Source organism: Argentina silus (genome assembly GCF_951799395.1).
Source record: "Argentina silus genome assembly, chromosome: 10".
Lineage (NCBI taxonomy): Eukaryota > Metazoa > Chordata > Actinopteri > Argentiniformes > Argentinidae > Argentina > Argentina silus.
In genome coordinates, this window is record NC_139664.1 from 21,271,971 (window position 1) to 21,295,111 (window position 23,141).

The following is a 23,141-nucleotide window of genomic DNA, read 5'->3' on the forward strand; positions in this document are numbered from 1 at the left end:
GAACCTTCCACCTCCTGAAAGCGATCCAGATTCCTTTGGTGGAATTCAGGGATAGGGAATGCCATTATTCCGGTATATAGAACGTATTCAATGACACTACACAAAAGCATCTGTGACACTACATTACCTCACCTCCTCTTTCCCTTGTCCCAGTGTGCTCTACGAGGGCAAGGAGACGGTGAAGCAGGGCTGGTACGTGATTGAGACCACCCCCTACAGCCGCTCGGCCAGCCTGAGCTCCGGGGGTCCGGCCACCCACCGCACCTTCCTGACGTACCGGCGTGCTCCCGACTCCCAGGCTCTCCACACGCTAGGCGTGACAGACATCTCCCTCCTGCTGCCCAGCAAAGGAGAGGTGGCCCCCCACACCTTCTGCAGGGTGGACAAGAACCTCAACACCGGCATGGTGAGACCGGAGCTCTCTCTGGCATATTTCTACTCTCTCTCTGAATTTGTTTTGCCTATCTTTCTCTCCATCTTTCTCACTGACTCGTTTTCTACTTGATTCTTTCTCTCCCCCTTTTCTTTTGTTCTGTCTCAGTATTCAGCTTTGCCATCTACTGTCGCTCTCCCTCCACTGTCCGTTTCTCCTCCACACTTTCCACTCTCTCTCTTTCAGCACATGTCTGACTGGCGGTGTCTTTCAGTCACTGATCCAGTTGTGTGTTGTGTGTATGTTCTGTCCACAGTGGGGTCCGGCCCTCTACCTGTGCTATAAGAGAGCAGTAGCCAAGGCCAACGCCCTGGTCTACGAGGCAGGTGAGTGGCTGCTGCTCCAAACGCGAAGCATCACAATGCTAATCCTGCTAATTCTGCTAATTCCTCCCTCAAAATGTGTATGTGTGCGTGTGTGTGTGTGTGCGATTGTGTTAACCCCCTGCAGGTCTTATCAACCGGTACCCAGAGGCGGACCTGGAGTCGTTCGCCCTGCCAGACTCTGTGCCCATGTTCTGCCTGCCCATGGGCGTGACGGTGGAGAGCTGGCCTCTCAACACCAAGTACCAGCTGCCCGTCTTCTCCACCTTCGTCCTCACCACCTCCCTGGGAGACAAGGTACATCAGCCTTCCTCCATCATCATGAAGGCCATTTCCAACATGCATTTACTTTTTTTTTTTTCAAAGCAAATGAGAGCGTACATGTTTTGGTGTATATGGTGCCAGTGTGAATTGGCACCATGCTCCATCAACGGAGCCACACAGTTTCAGTTCTTGAATTCGATACTGGTTCCTTTACAGTATTTATTTTGGTTCCTATGAATGAGAACAGTGCCCTCCATATGAGGAAGGAGGAAGAATTTTCTCTTTTTTTAGCTCTATACTCCAACAGTTTGGATTTGAGGTTTTTTTTTCCAGATTGGGTTCACCAAAAGTATTGGAAAAAATCATATAATGTCAAAATGAAGTACTCTTCTTTAGTATTTGGTCGACAATCATTTGTAATATACCCACTAGATGCTGGGTATATTTTCTGGTGATGCTCTGCCAGGCCTGTACTGCAGCCATCTTCAATCTTCGTCTATTTGCCTAAAAGCTGCCTAATCATCAGGAGATGAAATGCATGTTCATTTGGATTTAAATCTGGAAATTGACTTGGCCAGTCAAGAACTTTCTGCCTTTTGGCCCTGAAAAATGTCCTAGTTACGATGGCAGTATGTTTGGGGTCATTGTCTTACTGTATGATGAAGCACCATCCAATGAATTTGGAGGCATTTGCTTGTATTCAAGCAAACAAGATGTTTCTGTACACTTCAGAATGCATTCTGCTGCTGCTTTCAGCAGTAACATCATCAATTAAGACATGTTAGGCAGTTCTAGTGGCAGCAATACATGCCCTAACATTAACACCCCTCCTACAGATGAAGTGGTATGCTGTAAATCTTGGGCAGATCCTTTTTTCGTCAAACTTTCCTCTTGCAATCAACCTGGTAAATGATAACATTTGTCTTATCTGTCCACAGGACAGTTTTCCAGACCTTTGCAGGCTTTTAGGATAACTAGTGGTTTGCGCCTTGCAGTGAAGCCTCTGTAGTTCGGCACATTCTGTGGATGGTAGTCTCTGACACATTTACCTCCTGGAGAGTGTTCCTGATCTGTGGGACAGTTATTTATTTCATTTTTATTCATTATGTTATTATAGCAGATTCCAAAGGCAAATGCAAAGCCTAGAATCAGTACTAGACATTGACAGCTCTCTTATGCGTGTACAATGACGGAACACACCTGACTAATCAGAAACACCTGCCAAGCCAATTTTCCAATCCTACTGGTTCCCTGAAATAGGGGGGACTATGTATAAAAAGGGTTGCAATTTCTAAATGGTGAAACCAATCTGAAAAAAACTTTGAATTAAAGCATCTAGAGAATCTCTACTTTAATCTCATAGTAATTGTTTGATTTCAAATCCAAACTGTTGGAGTATAGAGCTAAAAGAAAAGAAAATGCTTCCTCTTTCCAATACTTATGGAGGGAACTGTATATCTTCAATACTGTAGCTTGCATATTGTTTGTATACCTATAATTTGTCTATACTCCTTACTTTTCAAATATAAAAAGTCCAAAATAGTTCCATGTCATGTCACTTTGAAATAAGGATAAGCAATAAGCTCTCTCATTCAACTCTGCTGGCAACTCTGAACATGTAAGGTTTGTGAAGTCTCCCCTTTAGCAATTATTTTAAAGAAATATCCTCTAACCCTATTTGAAATGACTGGGAAATGCTAAGATAAACATCTGCCAACATGACTGACCTTAAGGCGCTGCCTTTTTTTATTTTTTATAAAAAGGTCTTGCCCAGTATACAAAGCTAAAACAACTAGTTGCCTTGCTTGTGATAACACAATGGAAATCTGTTTTTGGTATTTGATCAATTCGTCCCGTTTTTGGGGTCATGGCAGATAAAGTTAAATCTGAGTCAAATAATGTGTCATACCATGGAAGGAAGCATTTAGAATGATGATGTCCTCATTTTGAACACATCTTTCACTCCTCATGACTCAATAATACTATGTTACAATGAGTTAAATGTCAACACCTTACACAGCATAAGGTAAAGGCTAACAATCTTTCACTCGTGAATCAGTCATGCTATCTAGCAATTGTTAAATGCTAACTCCTCACACACACACACACACACAGGTGTACGGCGCGGCCATCCAGTTCTACGAGGCCTTCCCTCGCGAAGGCCTGTCGGAGCGGCAGAGCGTGCGTCTGGGCCTGGTGAGTGTGGTGGACCGCCGGCCCATCACCAACCGCACCCTGCAGGTGAAGAAGAGCGTGTGTGTGCTCTCCCACTGGCCCTTCTTCACCGTGTTCCAGAAGTTCCTCACCTTCGTCTACCGCTACTCCGTCTCCGGCCCCCACGTGCTGCCTCTGGAGAAGTCAGTGGCTGCTGAGGAAATAATTATGAAATAATGATTAAACAGATACTTTACTCCAAAAAATTTTCGAGTACATTTATCATCAGTCCACCGTTGATATATTGTATGGAAAAATAAAGATATTTTGGGACCATACTTATGGTGGACTGCTTAAAATTATATTTTTTAGTAAAGTATCCCAGTAAACCGTTTTTTTTGTTGTTTGAACTGATTTTGTTCCTTTTACAATATCTTTTTGGGCACAACTACAAATAGGTTTAGAGTATATGGTCTTTGATGGGAGTTGTGCTACGCATCTTGATAAACCTATTGGCTTATCTACTGATTGATTCAGATTGGTAAGTTGTTTGTATGATGGATGTATTAGTTGATAGATTGATTTATTCTCTCTCTTTCTAGGCACATCTCCAGCTTCATGCATAACGTTCCGTTCCCCTCCCCCCAGCGTCCTCGCATCCTAGTGCAGGTATGACACCTGTCTCAGTGATTATTCTCATTTACAATAAACACAACCCTTTATAAGGACAATATTATATTAGTACATCCATTTCTTTTTTTAATATATAGCCATTTATTCTTGAAGAATATAAGTTATAAATGTTTTATGAGCTTAGTTTCAACTATCCTACCCCATCAAAACCCAAATATATATGCATAAGCTTGTATTATATATATAATATATAAGCTTGTGTTACTGTAAACAAACACTGTATAGCTTTAAAACATGGTTAAAAATGTAATTTTGATCTCATAGATGGTTAGTCCTTGCATCCATAGCTCTGTCTATGAATTTGAGAGTGGTAACAATTCTCCAACCCCATCCCTCAGCTGTTTACCAAAGAAAAAAAGTGGCAGGGACACTGCTTTGTTACTGTTTGAATCCCAGATTGCCGCTTTAAAACATTTGAATAATACGACTACTGTTGCTAAAACAGCCTTTCTCCTGAAGATTCAGCTAGGCCAAGATCATGATCAGGTTTTCCTTAGTTCGTAGAAAGCCTGCACTTCCTGTGAGTGAGAGTTGGTGTGTGTTTGTGTCTGTATGGGTGTGTGTGTGTGTGTGTGTGTTGATGTGTGTTTGTGTCTGTACGGGCGGGGGGGGTGTGTGTGTGTGCGCGCGCGCTCTCTCTCTCGTTGATGCTGACAGAATCATCATTGTAGTGTTTCTTTCTAAAGACTTCCTCCACAGGAAATTGGCGGTGGTTAGAGTGTGCAGTCTGAACAGGGTAAAATCACCCATTCAAAACAGTCAATATAAATCATATCCAATCACATTGCAAATGATTGTATAATCCTGGCTGTAGAACGTAGAAACATTTATTATTTTTCAAGGTAGCGCGCAGATGATACAAATGGGGCTTTTCAAATTGATTCCAATTGGCTTGTCTCAAATGAGCTGAGGCCAATTTGGTGCATGGTGGTGAATGAAATCTAAGCATGGGTGTTGTCATTTCTGTCCCTGAAACCTATAGACAATTCTCCACTCTGTGTGTGTGTGTGTGTGTCTGTGTGTGTCTGTGTGGTCTCACTGTGTGCATCTCTTTGCAGCTTTCCTCATATGATAACCTTCTCCTGTGTCAGCCAGTCTCCTCGCCCTTACCACTGAGGTCAGTGAAACACATGTTCTCTTCAACTGTCTTTATTCTAATCAGTTGACTTTAACTGTGTAGATATCAGGTCAATAGAACCCTGTGAGCCACTGATACCGATTAATGAATACATTAATAAATGCCTCTCTCATTGTTCTAAATTATTTATGACCATTGTTCTTTATTGTCACCAGGGACTGCAGAATAATCAGTTTGCAAGTCTAGTACAGTGCCTGATATGCCTGCATTTGTATTGACAGTTGCATTTTCCCTCTCTTCCGCAGTGTTGCTAGCTTTGCGAAAGCCTCTTTATAACCAGACATGGGTCAAATACTGAACATAGAATATTTTCTCATGCTCAAGCTGCGTTTGATTTAGCTCGCCTGGGGTAATTTGAAATGGTGGAATAGTCCCGAAATCCAAGCTAAAATGAGCGCGCCTGAAAAAGGCTTGCATAAGCCTTGACACAATTAGAGATTATAGCCTCTGACACAGAATTAATACATGACTAAATGAACAAATGGATAAAGAGATGGGCTATAGATATCAGGCTGATACTCCCTCCCCCCCTCACCCCTCCACAGTGGTGCCAGTTTTGTGAAGCTGCTCCAGAACCTGGGGCCAGAAAACGCCTGCGTCCTGCTGCTGGCAGTGCTGACGGAGCACAAACTGCTGCTCCACTCCCTCCGCCCCGACGTCCTCACCTCCGTCAGCGAGGCCCTGGTGTCTGTGAGTCACACACAAACATATACACACACACACACACACACACACACACACCTGTGCACACTCAGTTGAATGCATATGCAAACACTTAGGCAGACAGACATCACGTACATACAAACACAGGTCTGCAAGCGTTCATATACACACATATGCTCAAACACACACACACAGACCATATCTCCATGCAGACTCCTGCTGTGTGTGAGTTCCATAAGCTGCTTCTCGATCATTCCACTTTTTATATCGGTCCCCCCCCTCCAGATGACGTTCCCCCTGCGGTGGTACTGCCCCTACATTCCCCTTTGTCCGCTGCGGCTCGCCGACGTCCTCAACGCCCCCATGCCCTTCATCGTGGGCGTGCACTCCAGCTACTTCGACCTCTACGACCCCCCCACCGACGTGGTGTGTGTCGACCTCGACACAAACACCATCTTTCAGTGAGTCTACCCACGCTGTGGCCTGGGGTGGGCCAGTGATCTAGCACCATAACATAGACTCTCCTCCTTACTTTCCTGTCTTTCTCTGCCGTCTCTGTCCAATAAAAACGGAAAAAAATACGAGAGTGGGACTACCACACTCCAAAAAATAACCTTAAAAAAAAAAAAAAGAGAGAGTATTCCAACGCTGATACTGAGGAAATTAGTGAGAGTGTGAGTAGTAACTTCTAATGCTGACAGCGGGGGGGTGCTATTACATATTGGGCTTCCAAACTGAACCCTGTCAAAGAGGCAAGAACAAACTCAAGGAAGCCAATGTGAATCTAAAGTCAGTTGTTGTTGCTTCGAATTTCTCCTCTAGTCAGTAGCTTGTTTATTGTTTGTATTGACGTCTTTGTGGTGAACAAACCGTGACGATTTCATTCTCTTCTTCCTCAGATCGGAGGACAAGAAGCCACTGTCGTGGCGATCGCTACCCAGGAAGCACGGCAAGATCCTGGTGAACTCCCTCACCAACCTGCACCGAACCCTGGAGAAGAGTGAGTGATGGCTGGACACGGCGTAGCCAACATTCTTCTGTCTTTTGATCTCTCCCTGGCGCGGCGTCCTAGCAGACCTTGGCACGATACGCATTTTAAACGGTTTCAGATACGTTGCATCAAGTGTGCTTGATTTCACTTGTCAGGCACAATGGAAACAATGAAGTACTCTCAGAAGTGCTAACACGGCATGCAGGACTAGCTAAATCACACACACCTCTCGATTTTTCAAATATTTAAAACCGTATGAAATATGTACTGTGTTTTGCCCGGGTCCGTTTCCTAGCCAGGTCAGGATATCTACCATATCAGATATCAACCATATCTGTTATACCTCCTTTTGTGCACCACCTACTTTTCTCTTTCACAACATTTCAAGATTAAAGATTCTTTACTTGTCACGTGCATACAAGTATGCAGTGAAATGCAAAAGTGACAGTGCCACAGAGGAGTGCAACAATAAATTGAATATAAACAGCAGTATAAACAGCAATGTAAGCAATGTACACAATGGAATGACTATATACAATGACATTGACAGGTTGTCAGTACAGTTAATTACAGTGAAAGATGAGTCTGCAATGGGTAATTATGTGTGTGCGTATGTGTTATGATGTGAGTGACTTGAGGGGGGCACTGGTGGGGTTTCACCCTTCATCTCTTTCGCTCTTTCTCTTTCTCTGTGATGTTAGTGACCTGTCTTATACCGTCTCTGATCAAATTGAAGGATTTGTGAAAACTCTCCATCTCCCCCTTTATACCTCTCCTTGTCCCCTCAATGTCTGTCTTTCCTCCTCCCATCACTCTTCTTCTTGATTTCTCACCATCTCTTTCCCTCGCTCCATCCTCTCTCTCTCTCCTTTCCTCCTCTCTATCACTATTTCTCTTACTATCCTTCTCTCTCACCCCCTGCTCAATCTTCTCTCCCCCTTTCTCTCCATCCCTCCCTCCCTCCCTCTCTCTTTTTCTCTCATCTCTCTCCCACCCACCCCCCTTCTCTCCCCCTCTATCAAATCTTCTCTCCCCCTTTCTCTCCATTCCCCCCCCCCTCTCTCTTTCCCTCCCTTCTCTCACCCCCCTCTCTCTCAATTTTCTCTCCCCTTTTCTCTCCCCCACCCAAGTCTACACCCCGGGTCAGGAGGAGGCCACCCTGGAGTTCCTGCTGACGGACTATGACCTGATCTACGGGCGTCAGAAGCAGCTGGAGCTGGAGATCCAGGAGGCCTTCCTGCGCTTCATGAGCTGCCTGCTGCGGGGCTACCGCACCTTCCTGCTGCCCATCACACAGGCCCCTTCAGACCGCACCACTGACTGCAGCTCCCTCTTCAACCTGCAGGGTCAGTACTCTGGGTGGGTTTGGGTGGGTTTGTGTGTGTGTGTGTGTGTGTGTGTGTGTCATTGCACCTACCTGCTGCTCCCCATCACCCAGGCCTCCTCCGATAGGTCTATAGACCTCCCCTTACAACCTGCAGGGTTAGTAGTGTGTGCACGTGCGTGTGATTGTACCTACCTGCTGCAGGGGTGGGGGTAGGGGGAGGTGTGTGTGATATTGCAGAGCATCTCCAGAACCAGCCGTGTGTGTGTGTCCTGCAGGGTTCCTGAAGTCTCGTGAGCGCACCTACCAGAAGTTCTACACCCAGCTCACCAGGACCCAGATGTTTACTCAGTTCATCGAGGAGTGCTCCTTCGTCAGCGACCGCCATGCCTGTCTGGAGTTCTTCGACGAGTGTGTCCAGAAGGTCAGAATCACATCTATATAGATTTCATATTTCTATTTCATATGCACATATAAGTGTTCTTATTCATACCCCAAATATATCCCCTCATATCGAAATGTACAGTAGTAGTTGTAAATGTGTTTGTCAGAAGTTTGCAATTGCGTGCGTGTGTGTGTGTGTGTGTGTGTGTGTGTGTGTGTGTGTGTGTGTGTGTGTGTGTGAGCAGGTGGATGTGGAGAAGCCAGAGGAGGTGCGTCTGATAGACCTGGATGAGACCCACAGTGGAGAACACACAGTCTTCATCATGCCACCAGAGGAACCCCAGGAGCCTGATGGATCAGAGTGCCCCGCTCTCTACAGGTAACACACGTACACTGACACATGCACACACACACACGTACATTGACGTAATGGTATGTTCAATAAGTGTAACTGAATGTATGGCTGTGTGGTATATACTTTATACCACTTAAAATGCATGCCCCTTAGAAATACATGGTTTCATTGTTTTTAGTATGCTAGTGTGTCTCCCTTCTGTCCGTGCAGCTATGAGACGTTCCCCCTCCTGAGGGTAGAGTTGTTCGACCAGCCCCATGACCAGCTCCGTGTCCCAGCCAAAGGCAGCGCCCCCAGCAGTCCTGCCCCCCGACGCACCAAACAGGTACCAACCTCAGCCTCCTCCACCACAGCCAGCCTCTCCTCACACATGACAACCCACCCCGACCCACACATCCTGGGCTGCTTGTCTAGGACCCTTACCCACCCTATATCCACACTCACACACGCACACACACACAAACAGGTCAACGTGTTTGAAAAGAAAAATGCATTGGATCATTTTGTATTCATACAAAATGTATGTTTTGAACCTTTATTTATCCAGGTTAGTCTGATTGAGATCAAATCTATTTTTCAAGAGAGACCTGGTCAGTCATCTCAGGTATACATGTCCCTGTAGTGTCCTTGTAGCTAAACCGTAACAGGATAGAAGCCTCTAAGGATATCAAAACTCTCGATTCAAAGGACTGAGAAGTAACTTGATTTAGAGGTGTATTCAAACATTTCAAAATGTAATGACTGTAGCTACAGTACAACCCAGTTCTTTCACAAAGACAAAGGAAGGAGGGACTAAGTTCACTGTCATATTGTGGCATTTTATTTTAATGAATATCAATATTTCATTACCAGTCATTCAATATTAAAAAGCTGCAGACACAGTGGCTGTGTGCTTTGGGTTAATACCCCAGGCAGTCAGTGGGGTTGTCAGACTACTCTCACCCATCGTTTTGAGCGTGCAACCATGTGATTCACAATACACTGAACCAATTAACTCCAAGAAAAAAGACTATTATTGGTAAAATCGTCATCAGTGTTTCATGATGGGTACTCTATGTGGTTGCTGACTTGCATGACTCCTGCATGAAAGAGAGAGACTTAAGTCTGACCAAATGCTTCTGGTTTGGTCATAACCTTGTCTTCCTCCTTTGGCGTTGGCAATCTATGAAGAACCAGGCAACATAAGTAACCACAATATCCAGTCAGGCATTAACATTTCCGCTGAAGTTGAATAGACCTTTAAATGGTATTGCTTTTCATTTGTATTGGACAGTCTATTAATCCTTTGCCCCACCCCAACACCCCTTTTAGGAGATTAAGCTGGCGCAGAAACGGGCACAGAAGTACTCGGCGGTGCCGGACATGTGGTCCAAGTGCCTACTGGGCCACTGCTACGGGCTGTGGTTCATCTACCTGCCTACTTTTGTGCGGGCGGAGACTGCCAAGGTGCGTGCCCTGCACACAGCCTACGAGATCCTCAAGCACATGGAGACCCGGAAGGTGGTGCTGCCGGACGAGGTAGGAGAGGCCCTCTCCACAAACCATCCTTACTCCCTAAACACTTTTCTTTTTTTTAAGGTTATTTTTTGGAGTGTGGTTGTCCCACTCCCGTGACAGAGACAGTAGAGTGGTCCAGGAACTAATGAGGAGAGGGTATGTCAGCAGGGCATGGGCCGGATTCAAACCCATGCCGACATGGGCATATGTGTGCACTGTAGGCCGTGGTGCTAGACCACTGGACCACCCCAGGCCACATGGATATATACATGGATATATTTTTAAGAAATTGGACCTGGTTAACAAACTTTGGTTTGCAACTTTTAATGCACAATTAAAAATAATGACGATGCAGTAGCAGGCGAAGCATTGTGCTCCAGTCACATGTCACTTGAATGTCTGTGAATGCTGATAATCCTCCTCTGCCTCCATTTGGCTCATTCATCCTCTCTCCTCTGCCCTGCAACTCTTCCCCAGGGACGACTGTTGAGAATTAGCCGGCTGGCTAAAACTGGCATATCTACAGAACTGTTGATGAATGTGCATTGTCCCTGTATAAACTCAACTCCACTAAATCAATCAATCAATCAAATCAATAATCGACAAAATAATAGGAATCATTCTCGTTGTTGTAGTCATGTGTGTAAGGTTGGCGTGCTCCCTGTTCTCAGGTGTGTTACAGGATCCTGATGCAGCTGTGTGGTCAGTACGGCCAGCCTGTCCTCGCCGTGCGAGTCCTCCTGGAGATGAAGAAAGCAGGGATCACGCCCAACACTATCACCTATGGATATTACAACAAGGTAACAACACTATCACCTACTATGACAACAATAACAACACTATTACCTATGGATATTACAACTAGTCACATTGGCTCAAGTGCTAGCCTGTCACATGTCCAAAATGGTAGCATTAGCATTTGGGGTTATCACTGGAGAGAAGTGTTCCATGATATGTTAACTGTTCATATAGCATGCTGCCTAGCCATGTATTCTTAGTGTGCACGCAAAGTTGAGTTATTATACGCTCTTCAAGGATGCTGTATGCTTGCAAAATACATATTTTAAATGGTTTCAAATATTTAAGAAAACTTGAGTTGTGCTTGACTTGTTAAGCGCAATGGAACCAATTGAATAGTTTCAGAAATGCAAATGGCACTTGCAAGCTAAATCAAGCACACTAAGTTTTTCAAATATTTGAAATAATTCCAAATGCGTATTTTGCTGAGGTCTGGCTTGTACACTAAATATGTGGTGTCAAGGATCACACTTTACTCTCTCTCCACTGCCTCCTCCCCTTCTGCTCAGGCAGTGCTGGAGAGCAAGTGGCCCTCCACCAATCAGGGCGGCCGCCTGCGCTGGGCCAAGCTACGCAACGTCCTGATGGCCGTGGCGCAGTTCAGACAGCCAATCAGACAGCGGCAGAAGTGTGGCTCTATAGGCTCACGGACAGGTCAGGATCGTTTGTCCATGTCACAGTTTGTTGTATGAGTCAGAGCCATATGTTGATATGTATAAGGATGGTAGCAGTATGACATAACAGTTATGGAATTCTAATTCAAATACTGTACCAGCTTTGAGCAAATCTTGACCTCCTAAAATCAAAGTCAACAACAAGTTAAAGAGGAGTAAAGGAGTTTTGTAAACAGTACTTTCCCTCCTTTTAAGCTGTAATGAATGATCAGTACATGCATGATGTACATTTTGTGGCTGATATTCTACCAAAGTATTATCTGTGAAGGTAAACTGTTAAAACATCTTTCCCTTTGATTTAAGATGTCACTATGGACTGTCACCAACGACCCCGCCCACACTCCAACCTGATTCGTCAGTCGAGCTGGAGCGGCCTGAGTGAAAGCTCCAGCCACGAATCCCTGACAGGCCCTCTGGTGAAAAGCAACAGCCTGAACAGTATGAGAGCCTCCACTGGCAGTGAGTCACAGGAGATATCTGTCCTAGACTCACACATTCAGAAGGTTTCAACTATTGTAACTCCTCCTAAACTCTTTTTCCCAAGGTCAAGCCATAGAGTATGCAGCGTTTCCTTCCAGTTCTGAACAAACATACCTGCTTCAACTGATTCAACGGTCATACGGACCTTCATCAGTTTATTAGTGTTAATACCGGGCTGCAACAAAAGTCTGCACATCTTGTATTTCTCTAGGACCACATAAGGTGACCCCCCCCCAATCTCATCCACAGAGTCGAAGCTCTCGAGGAAGTCGTTACTCCAAAACACGGGGGCTAACGGCAACGACGACCCGGCCTCCCGTAAGCCCCCCGCGGGTCCGCGAGACACGTCCACCCCCCCTCCTCTGCCCCCCGCTGGTGTCCTGGTGCGGCGCAGCGACGTCTGCCTGTCCACCTTCTACAGAGAGTGCTCCGAGACAGCTGACCCTGAGACGGACTGCAGCTGTCAGCCCGGGGAGAGAGACAGCAGGTCAGAGGTCACATCAAACACAACTTTATTCAGTGCATTTAAAGTGCATTTAAAATGGCTAAATACTTGGAATTGGGTGTTATTATTAATTAGGGTTGGAATTAGAGATCTAGAAAGTGGAACATTACCATCTTAATGGCAGAAAATGGCTGAAATTGTGTTTATTGCGATAATAATGATTATTATTATCATTATCAATATCATTATTAATAACGGAAATTGATTGGATTCATCTAGCGCTTTTCTAGACACCCAAAGTGCTTTACTTTCCTCGTGGTGAAGCGTGTGTCTGGACTGACGTTTCATGGATGCTGTAGGCCGTCTGGACTGAGAGACACGGTGAGCAGGAAGACGGTGGACGAGAACTCCAACAACGTGGCCTCACCGAGCCGCGGAGGCCTGGCGGGGAAGCTCCAGCAGCTCCTCACGCCCACCCGCCACCGAGCCTCGGTCCGCCGGGCCGCCAGCGTGGACGACCGGCGCCCGGGAGGGGGAGTGGCAGGGAGCCGCAGGGCTGAACAGAGACAGTCTCGCAAAGCCCAGGTGGCCGAGAGCCTGTTGAAGGCCAAGGAGAGGCTCTATAATGCTACCTCGGAGGTAAGTCAATATATGTGTATATATTATATTATATATACAGTATGTGTGTTGCCCCTAGGCAACATATACATTTTATCTACTAGGTAGTTTTATTTTTTTTTTTTTTTTTTTACGTTATAATATTTTTTTCACATGGTAATTTCAGTCCATTATGGTATATTTGTTATTATTTCTAGTGTACATGCTAAGATATTTTTCATTTTAATTGATATAGTTCTTGAGATTTGTTTTTAATTCCACCCCTCAGCATGCAGGTCTTGCATTGATGTCAGTTGGAAATGTGTGCGATGATTGGAGTTCTCTAGTTAGGATTTCACCCTAAGAGACTATGTGGTATCAAGGGCTACTTTCCAGCCCAGGTACTTATCTGTCACAGTTGGTAACCTGGTGCTAAATGGCACATAGGGGTTCATGAGGTCAGTGACTATAAAGAGGCTGCTTTTTCAAAACATGCCCTACCCTCTCTCTCTCTCTCTCTATCTAGAGTTCTTTGTCAGTGGGAAGTGACATTGACCTGGCTGAGACCAGCAGTCTGGCATTTCCACTCCGCAAGTCCTGGGACTCTAATCAAGAAGGGGCAGGACTCGAGGTAAAACACTAACCTCAACCACCATCAGACGGCACACAGCACACACAAGCACTTGGCGATAATGTATGATTATTTCTAGGCCAGGCAGGGCATCCCTACTTACAGAGTTTGGCTTCAATTGGATTTAGATATCATTCTCCCATGTATACTATCAATGTTTTTAACACAACTGTTTGAATGTGCCCTTTGGCTAAATATAGAATATTTACAGAAATGTTGAATGATATGCTGGGACTATACACACACATATATATATATATATATATATGTTTTTTTTTTTTTTTTTTTTATAAATGTACTCCCCTGCACTTTGTCACTTTGGACACAAGGGTCTGCTAAATGGCTTTAATATTATGTTGGATGTGCATTATACCTGACAAATAAATGTAATATATAAAGTTAATGTAGGGAAACAGGTTCAGATATTGACCTTCCTTGGTCTGTCCAGGTGTTGCTATCCAGCTGCTCCCTGTGTCGAAGCTGTAACTCCCTGGTCTACGATGAGGAGATCATGGCCGGCTGGACGTCAGACGACTCCAACCTCAACTCCAGCTGTCCCTTCTGCTCCGCCACCTTCGTGCCACTCCTCAACGCAGAGATCTGTGACCTGGGACCCGTCAGTAGGTAGGAGGGACATCCCTTCCTCATACACCATCATCCAGGGGTGGCTGGAGAGATGGAGACTGGACTGTGTGTGAGATGGGAGGGGGATGGAGCGGCTGTCATCTCATACAAAGTTGCATGGTCAACACCTCTGGTCCTGGAGATGGACAGCATATGGTCTGCAGGCTTTTTGTTTGAGCGCCTAGAACTTGTACATAGCAGCTGCTCATCAGGAGCAGATTGGCAGAACAAAAGACTTGCACCCCTAGTAGAACTCCATGAGGAGGGTTGGCCTCCTCTGCTATAACCACATCTCCTATCATGATTCAGTCTTTCCACCAAGGCCCATATGTTAGCAAAACTTATATATGGGAAATAGGAGATATAGAATATTAGAATGAGATATCAGAGCTACTAAGTTTTAAAACTATGCTTGAATCTGCTCGGTGTGTTGTTGCCGAACTAGAACAACCGCCGGCAACAACCGTTGGCTCTACAGGACTGACAGGACTCTACAATCTCTGCATTGAGACGTATAACCAAAACCGTTTTTTGTTTTTTTTGCCGCAGTCTTGAGCGGAACAACTGGAATGCCGAGGATGAGATGGAGAACGCCACCAAGCCGCCTGGTGGTCAGGAGGCCGTCCTGCGCCACCTCCACAACGGCGTCAGCGAGGACTCCAGCTCTGAGACCAGCAGCTACTCTGAGAGCAGCAGCACCACCATGGTACTCTACACAACTCTGTTTCTTTCTCTATATTGTTTGTTGTTTGTTGTCTAATAGTTTTAGACATACTGTTGTCTAATAGTTATTTCTTACACATTTCTGTCAGGCAGGGTTGGGGTCCCAACTCAATTCAGAATTGCCCTCTCGAATTTCCTCGACACTGATTTCTACGAGGCTCATAAAAGGAACAATAAATCAGTTATCCTTCCCTTGTGCCAATTGGAAAAAAAACTCACTCACACAATCGACCTGAAACAAATACACAACACACAAAAAATTGCTTCTCCCAAGCATCTGGTATCTACCCAAAATGTCTGCATCAAGTCACGTCTTTGAAACTTAACCGCCAACATCTCTCTCTTCTTACAAAACATGGAGATGGAAGTTGGAAGTTGAATGCATTGTAGTGAGTTGAAGTAAAAAGCAACAGCTAATGTTGTTCTGTGTCCCGTAAAGCTACTAGCATTTTTTATAGAAAGTCTCACTTGCGATGATTGTGATATACACTTACTTTCTTGACACTTTATTAGGAACACTATACTAATACTGGGTAGGGCCTCCCTTTGCTCTCAAAATAGCCTCAATTCTTCGTGGCATTGATTCCACAAGATGTTGGAAACATTCCTTTGAGATTCTGGTCCATGATGACATGATTGCATCACGCAATTCCTGCAGATTTTTCAGGTGCATTTTCAAGCTGTGAATCTCCCGTTCTACCACATCCCAAAGGTGTTCTATTAGATTCAGATCCGGTGACTGGGAAGGCCACTGAAGAACACTGAACTTATTGTCATGTTCATGAAACCAGTTTGAGACAAATTTTTGCTTTGTGACATGGTGCATTATCATGCTGGAAGTAGCCATTAGAAGATGGGTAAATTGTGACCATGAAGGGATGCACATGGTCAGCAACAATACTCAAATAGGCTGTGGCATTAAAGCGATGATTGATTGGTATTAATGGGCGCAAAGTGTGCCAAGAAAACGTTCCCCACACCATTACACCACCTCCACCATGAGAAGGTGTACAGGTGTTCCTAATAAAGTGTTGTGTGATTGTAGTTGTTTCGCTGACTTTAGGATGATTGCACTTATTGTGAGTTGCTGTGGATCAGAGTGTGTGTTAAATGACTGATGTGACTGTACCAGGGTTCCTCGGTTGGCGGGCCCCCCCTGGTGACGGTGGCCTACCTGAGCCCCCTGGTGCTACGGAAGGAGCTGGAGAGCCTGCTGGAGAACGAGGGCGAGGCGGTGCTGAGCCAGGCCCTGCTCCTAGACAACCACTCCATCATCTTCTGGAACCTGGTGTGGTACTTCCAGCGCCTGGGCCTTCCCACCAACCTGCTACAGCTGGTCCGCCTCTCAGCGCTGGCCAACCAGCTCACTCAGGTAACACTGCCCCCTTAACTGGCCAACCAGCTCACTCAGGTAACTGCACCGCCCCCTACTGGCCAACCAGCTCACTCAGATAACTGCCCTGCCCCCTACTGGAAGGAATGAGCTGCACCTGACACAAAACACACAGTCCACCAAGATGTGAGACCAGAGTAGAGCCCTGCGTGGGACTGTTTTCTTCATCCCGCTCCCGCCCGCTCTCACTGAATTTCTGACCATTACCGCCCGCGACCGCAGGGTGCGTGTTACACTCCCGCCCGCTTCCGCAGTGTGTATGTCCACTCCCGCCCGTGTCCGCAAAACTCTGAGAATTTCTGCCTGCACAATAATAGAGATGCATTGATTTTGTGTCTTCTCCTGTCCCGCAGGACGGGAGAAGTCCCCATTGTCGCTAGCCTAGACTACATCCTGATCCCGCAGTGTTTTTTTTATCCGCCCGTTCCCGCCCGCAGCAAAGTTCAAACCGCCCGCTCCCGGCGGGACCCAATCCCAATGCAGCCCTCTAGACCAGAGTCTCTGCACACTTCTGGTTAATGGCAAATGTCAGATATGCTTTCGATCCAAAGTGTCCGTCAGAGCATACAGACTAACTTGGCTCTAACCACAGATCCAGGATTGGATGACCTTATCACCAGCCTGAACCTTAACCATCAGGGGAATTCAATCATATCTGAACCTGTATCAGCAATGGCACATTCTAATCGCACCGCTGTACAAATGGAATATCTGTCGTTCTTAAACACTTGCTCTCACAGAGGAGACACTAGCGAAGCTGTACATTGTTGCGTTGTTACATTAGCTTGTGTTCATGGATATGTCCTCTGCTTTGACTTGATCTCAGTCAGAGAACTCTGCGGTGAGAGTGAGGCTCCTGTGGGACACTCTGACCCCCGACACAGACCACTGGCCCCCCCTCTACATCCTCTGGAGGATACACAGTAAGACCACTCAACAAATCAACTTATGGAAATGAAAAAAATGTCAATAAAATATTGAAATCCTATCATGAATTGCTTCTCTTCTGTTTCTCTCTACATTTTGCTCTTCCTCTGACATCTTCTTCATTTCTCATTCGCTCTGTGCCCAACTCTCTCACTTTCTCTTTCTTTTTCCTCTGTCTCCTCTTTCTCTGTCAATTTAACTTTATCCATTTACCTCCGTCTTTTTCTCTCCCTCCCTCTCTTTCTATATCTATCAATCCCTCTCTCACTCTGAACCTCTCTCTCTATCTGTCTGTATCCCTCCCTCCCTCCCTCCGCCTCTCTCCAGGTGGTGTGCCCATGCGGAGCCACAGCTGGAGGAGGCACAACCACCCCTTCACCCTTGCCTTCCTGGAGGAAGTGCTGCGCTGGGTCGGTATGAATGAGGTCCACAAGGCCGTTACCCTCTTCCTGGATACCATCGCCAAGCAACCTGGCACTGCCAAGATACAAAGGTGAGGGGGCAATCATCAGTTGTTGATTAAACCTTTCTGCTGATGTATGTATTTTATATAGACGAGCTCCATTGTTACTCTACATCAAATACAAATAAGTCATTTGACTAATACCTCATCACAAACCCTTGTGGAGCTAAACTTGTGTTAAATGTATGTTTGCGTTGCTTAACCCTCCCAAGACATCTGGTTTGCGAACTGAGAGAATTGCTGCGGGTCCTGAAGTCGAACGCAAGCAACTAGAGAGTAGTCTTTTTTTATTGAATTTGACAAGCATGTTGTCTTCTTTTAGCTCTATACTCCAACAGTTTGGATTTGAAATCAAACACCAGATTTTAGGCAAAAAGACCTCAAAACAACAACTGAAGATGGCTGCAGCACAGGCCTGGCAGAGCATCACTAGAGAATATGCCCAGCATCTGGTGGCTGGTGGGTCGCAGACTTCAGGCAATTATTGCATGCAAAAGATTGTCGACCAAATACTAAACATGAGTACTATTTGGACATTATATTATTTTTTCCAATATTTTTGGAGCCCTGAAATAGGGGGGGAGCATTTTGTACTTTCTAAATGGTGAACCCAATCTGAAAAAAATACATTGAAGCTGAGAATCTCTACTTTAACGTCATAGTAATTGTTTGATTTCAAATCCAAAATGTTGGAGTATAGAGCTAAAAGAAGACAAAATGCTTCCTCTTTCTAATACTTATAGGGCACTGTATATACATGTATAACTTTTACTGCAGCGATCTACAACCAGTGCTCCTAGTATTGAATGACTGAGACAGACACGAGCGAATGCTTTGATCCTAGCGACTTGCCGTCAAAGTGACGTTGTAGGGGTGGGGTTTTGTGCACATATTGACACATCATTTGTTCTGATGGGCCAATCGGACAAATCAGAATAACCGTTTTTTTTTTGCCACTGTGTTTAGAAGCGCTAGACGGTTCTTCCAATATGGGAATTGCTGTATCTCAGCTTCACAGCCTGAGAGAGCAAATTGTCCTATTTGGATGCATGTTCTGATGGATTTTTGTATTGTAAAATGGATTGGTAAAAAAGTAATTTTCCAAAATGATATTAGTTCTGTTTGATGGAACTTAAAACATGAACTGATGCAATCATCTCAATGATTTTGTTTTTCTTACTGCTTATACTTTCTTCTGCCATAATCTGATTGCCATTGAACATGTCAAATGATTTATAGTTTATATGATTGATGATAACATGCTAATTTATACATTTTCATAAAAACACATGAAACTGTCCTGAATAAGAAAATGTATTACACTTGATAGCTGATGTTTATTGGATTGTTATTAAAAAAAAAAAAATGTATGGGGAATTCTGAAAAACAGAAAATGGGACTTGAGCGGGTTAAGCAGTTGAAGTTTAACAAGTTTGAAAATGCTTGTTGTAAGATGTCTTTCAATCATTGCTACTCATGGTTTCCTTGATGGCAAAATATGTTATGTATTGTATGTTGTTTGTCTATGCAGGAGTCTGTACAGAGAGATCCTCTTCCTCACCCTGGCTGCTATGGGCAAAGATCACGTTGGTAAGTTGGCTCTTGAAGACACCAGGCAGCCGGGTTCTAGAAACTCCCATGAGAGTCAGATATGAAGTCGAATTGGAAAACAGTGATGCTTGCTTCTGAACATGGACTACAACATATGATTGTAAAGTCACGTATGGTGTGATAGTGAAGTATAAGTACTTTCAGGATGATTTTCAAAGAAACGTAAAAGCTGACGTATGTGCCCGCTTTCATACGCCACACTGTGCCCATGTATTGAGAAGCTATTTTCAAAGACCTTACTATGCTGTTCTTGTGTGTGGAGGTGAGCGCAAAAAGAAGCGGACACGCCTTATTTAAATAACGTGAGCTCCTCATCATTTTACAATGGACTGTGACTTGGAAGTCCAGGTCAGAGAACATTACTTCAAATGAAATCACGCATTTGGTAGACAACAATTGAAAACAAAGATTTACTTCAACGTGGGGAAATTAATGTATCATCAAAAGAGAAAATCTGGCAAAGAATCACCAATTCGATAAATAATACATCTCCAATCAAATGCGAACAAAAAAGTTGCTGATTTAAAACAGAGATAAAGATAAACATTCAAAGCTACTCTCCCATGAAATTTGCACCGGAGGCGAGTGAAACCTTGAACAAATGCGAGGAAAAGACTTGACAATTCCTGAACCAAGTGGCCAGTGACAGCCTGGGTATGGAGGGGTCACTCAAATTCTAGATGGATAATACATAAGAGCCAACAATAATGTTTGTTATTTTCATTTAACATCATATGGTTTGGAATGTTCCTTTAAGCTTTAGTTGATTACAGGCTTAATATGTTGTGCTCCATTGTCGACTGCGTCAAAAATTGCTAAATTTTACTGCGTCAAAAATTTAACGCCGTAGGTTACAAAATGTTAATCAAGCAGTTGATTGAGAAGGTCGGCAATGGAATGCAAAACATTGGAAAAGCTCTGGTCCCGCTCCCCAAGGCTAATTCCAGAATGGTGTGAGTGTCAAACCTACATTTTCTGATTACTTGATCATCGGTAGCATCTAAAGCTACCAAATCTACAAAACTAACGATAACTATATTATATTATATTTTCTGGATAGCGTCTTTGTCTAGCAGTAAAGCAATTGAAATGCCATTTTCCCCAAGTGTGGTGCGCCACATCCTACTGGTGCAACTTTTCCCGGGGCGTATAGAGTACGTGTTTTTGAAAATTGAGCCATGAGTTGCGAATATCTATATAAAATATTAGCATATTGCGTGAAGATGACACAGATGACACCCTCTCTGCGAGCCAAGAGCAGAAGGAGCGCAGAGGAGTTTGTGCACCTCACATTTGAAGAGTGCAAATCGGGCTCAAATCTCAGATTAGTTTTGCGAATCTGCTTGTTTGACAATCACCCTGACAGTTACTGTACTTAAGTATGTTTTGGGGGTATCTGTACTTATACTTTTACTCCCCTTCATTTTCACAAGAAAATGTGTACTTTTACTCCTATAAATGTTTCAGTGACACCCTAGTTACTCGTTACAAATGCATGAAATCTGTCCAATCATGACGAAGAGAAAAAAGGCTTTCATATGGATTGTGACTATAGCCTACTGTACCTTCAACCTCCTCTCATCGTAACACGTGCAGATTTTGTGTTCAACAGTTTCATTTATACTTTCACATGATTTGAAGATGCATGACTATTCAAACTTTAGTTCCCATATGTAAAATGAGTAGCTTTTCATACACATGACAATATCAATGGACAATACCCGCGAAATAGCGAAGAATAGGCGCAGAACGAAACAGCAGAACATTTACAATACTGTAGTCGGTGTGCTATTAATGCAACGCTATACAGCGCATCATATGGATTATATAATAATATGAGGAATTTTTAGTGTCAGGTTTTAGGTTGTAGCGGTACAGGGACAGGATAGGAAAACAATGTACTATCTGGGGTGTCAATCAAAAATGCATTTATTTGACCAATGGAAAATAAATGTTCATATGTTCATTGTGTAGATACTCCTCTAAGAAAGCCAATGATTCAAACCAGATGTCTCTATTTGAAGAAAAAAAGTGGTCAATAGCATTCCAACTAATTAGCGCTAGGCTACGACTGTAACTAGTGTTAGGCTACCTGACAGGCCATCCTCAACTCTGAATAGGCTTCCTGGCTATGATGTGACAGACATGTAGGCCTAGTGCATTGTGCATATATAGGCCTATAAAATGTATGACATCTTAGACTTAGAATGGCAACTCAGAGGCACAAGTTATTTTATAGGCTATAGGCTTCATCGGTATCCCCTGTATCTTTGGTGGTAATGTTTTAAGGTGAGCTGTTACACATATTAAACATATTTATAACTTTTATTATTAAGAAACAAAATACCTGAAAAACATGTTGAAAATACTAATAATATGATGTTTAGACAATATCGCCCAGCCCTAACTTAATTTGAGCACTGACTTCATCGTGTTACCTTTCAGAAACAACTTAATAAAGCAAAAATAAATGTCTGCTTTGCTTAGCTTTTTTAATCTTAAAAACCAGATACTTTTGGACTTTATAACCCAAGTAGTAAGTTTGAATAGATGACTTTCACTTTTAACAAGGTACAGTGCCTTCGGAAAGTATTCAGACCCCTTCACTTTTTCCACATTTTGTTGTGTTATTGACTCAATTTAAAATGGATTAAAATAAAAGAATTTGCTATCAGTCCACACACAATACCCCAGAATGACAAAGCGAAAAAATGTTTGTGTGAAATTTCAGTAAATTTATTAAAAATGAAATACAGAAATACCTCACGTATATGAGTATTCAGACCCTTTGCTATGACACTCATGCAAAAATCAGCATGAACATCATCAAATCACTCAATAAGTTGAATTTAATCCATCTTAATGCAAGGATAATAGTTCATGTAATTTTGGAATTAATGTCTTTGTTTTTATAGGGTCTCTGATTTGCTGAGAAATCAATTTAACACTGTGTGGATTAGGATGTCACTACCGACTCAGCAAATTTCATAATTTCATAATCTTGATCCTGACAAACATACCCATAACTTGATGCAGCTACCACTATTTTTCACACGAGAGATGGTGCGGAAACTGCATTGCATGTGCTGGATTTGCACCAAACTTAATGCTTTGTAGTAAATGAAGACTTCCTTTGCTGTATCACTTGAATTCATTGTTGCAAACACAATTATGGATATGAGGGAGATTATTTACCATTAAGGGATTCTTTTTGGCCACTTGGTTATAGACCAATTTTGTAGAGTGACTGAGATAAGGTTGTCCCATTGACTGTGCTTTTTCCTCTCCACCATTCAACTTTGTAGATTTTTGTAAGTAATACTTTCCAAAGGCACTGTATCTACACTCATTGAACACTTTATTAGGAACACTATACTAATACTGGGTACTCCATACTCACCTTTGCTCTCAAAACAGCCTCAATTCTTCGTGGCATTGATTCCACAAGACGTTGGAAACATTCCTTTGAGATTCTGGTCCATGGTGACATGATTGCATCACTCAATTCCTGGGTAAATTGTGGCCATGAGGGGATGCACATGGTCAGCAACAATAC

General features: G+C 43.8%; 1 protein-coding gene across 1 annotated transcript in view; it reads left to right on the forward strand.

The window, feature by feature from the left end:
• dennd4b (DENN/MADD domain containing 4B) overlaps positions 1 to 23,141 on the forward strand; it is a 45,367-nt gene that overhangs the window by 17,727 nt on the left and 4,499 nt on the right. Inside the window, exons 3-28 of the mRNA XM_083678873.1 lie at positions 154 to 406; positions 690 to 759; positions 884 to 1,053; positions 3,136 to 3,377; positions 3,777 to 3,843; positions 4,926 to 4,984; positions 5,551 to 5,695; positions 5,954 to 6,129; positions 6,568 to 6,668; positions 7,790 to 8,005; positions 8,262 to 8,407; positions 8,613 to 8,746; positions 8,933 to 9,047; positions 10,034 to 10,240; positions 10,891 to 11,019; positions 11,527 to 11,671; positions 11,995 to 12,150; positions 12,421 to 12,658; positions 12,976 to 13,255; positions 13,740 to 13,844; positions 14,293 to 14,468; positions 15,018 to 15,174; positions 16,324 to 16,563; positions 17,411 to 17,507; positions 17,839 to 18,004; positions 19,506 to 19,564. Of these exons, the coding sequence (XP_083534999.1) occupies positions 154 to 406; positions 690 to 759; positions 884 to 1,053; positions 3,136 to 3,377; positions 3,777 to 3,843; positions 4,926 to 4,984; positions 5,551 to 5,695; positions 5,954 to 6,129; positions 6,568 to 6,668; positions 7,790 to 8,005; positions 8,262 to 8,407; positions 8,613 to 8,746; positions 8,933 to 9,047; positions 10,034 to 10,240; positions 10,891 to 11,019; positions 11,527 to 11,671; positions 11,995 to 12,150; positions 12,421 to 12,658; positions 12,976 to 13,255; positions 13,740 to 13,844; positions 14,293 to 14,468; positions 15,018 to 15,174; positions 16,324 to 16,563; positions 17,411 to 17,507; positions 17,839 to 18,004; positions 19,506 to 19,564 (4,049 nt within the window). The remainder of the gene's footprint in view (positions 1 to 153; positions 407 to 689; positions 760 to 883; positions 1,054 to 3,135; positions 3,378 to 3,776; positions 3,844 to 4,925; positions 4,985 to 5,550; positions 5,696 to 5,953; positions 6,130 to 6,567; positions 6,669 to 7,789; positions 8,006 to 8,261; positions 8,408 to 8,612; positions 8,747 to 8,932; positions 9,048 to 10,033; positions 10,241 to 10,890; positions 11,020 to 11,526; positions 11,672 to 11,994; positions 12,151 to 12,420; positions 12,659 to 12,975; positions 13,256 to 13,739; positions 13,845 to 14,292; positions 14,469 to 15,017; positions 15,175 to 16,323; positions 16,564 to 17,410; positions 17,508 to 17,838; positions 18,005 to 19,505; positions 19,565 to 23,141) is intronic.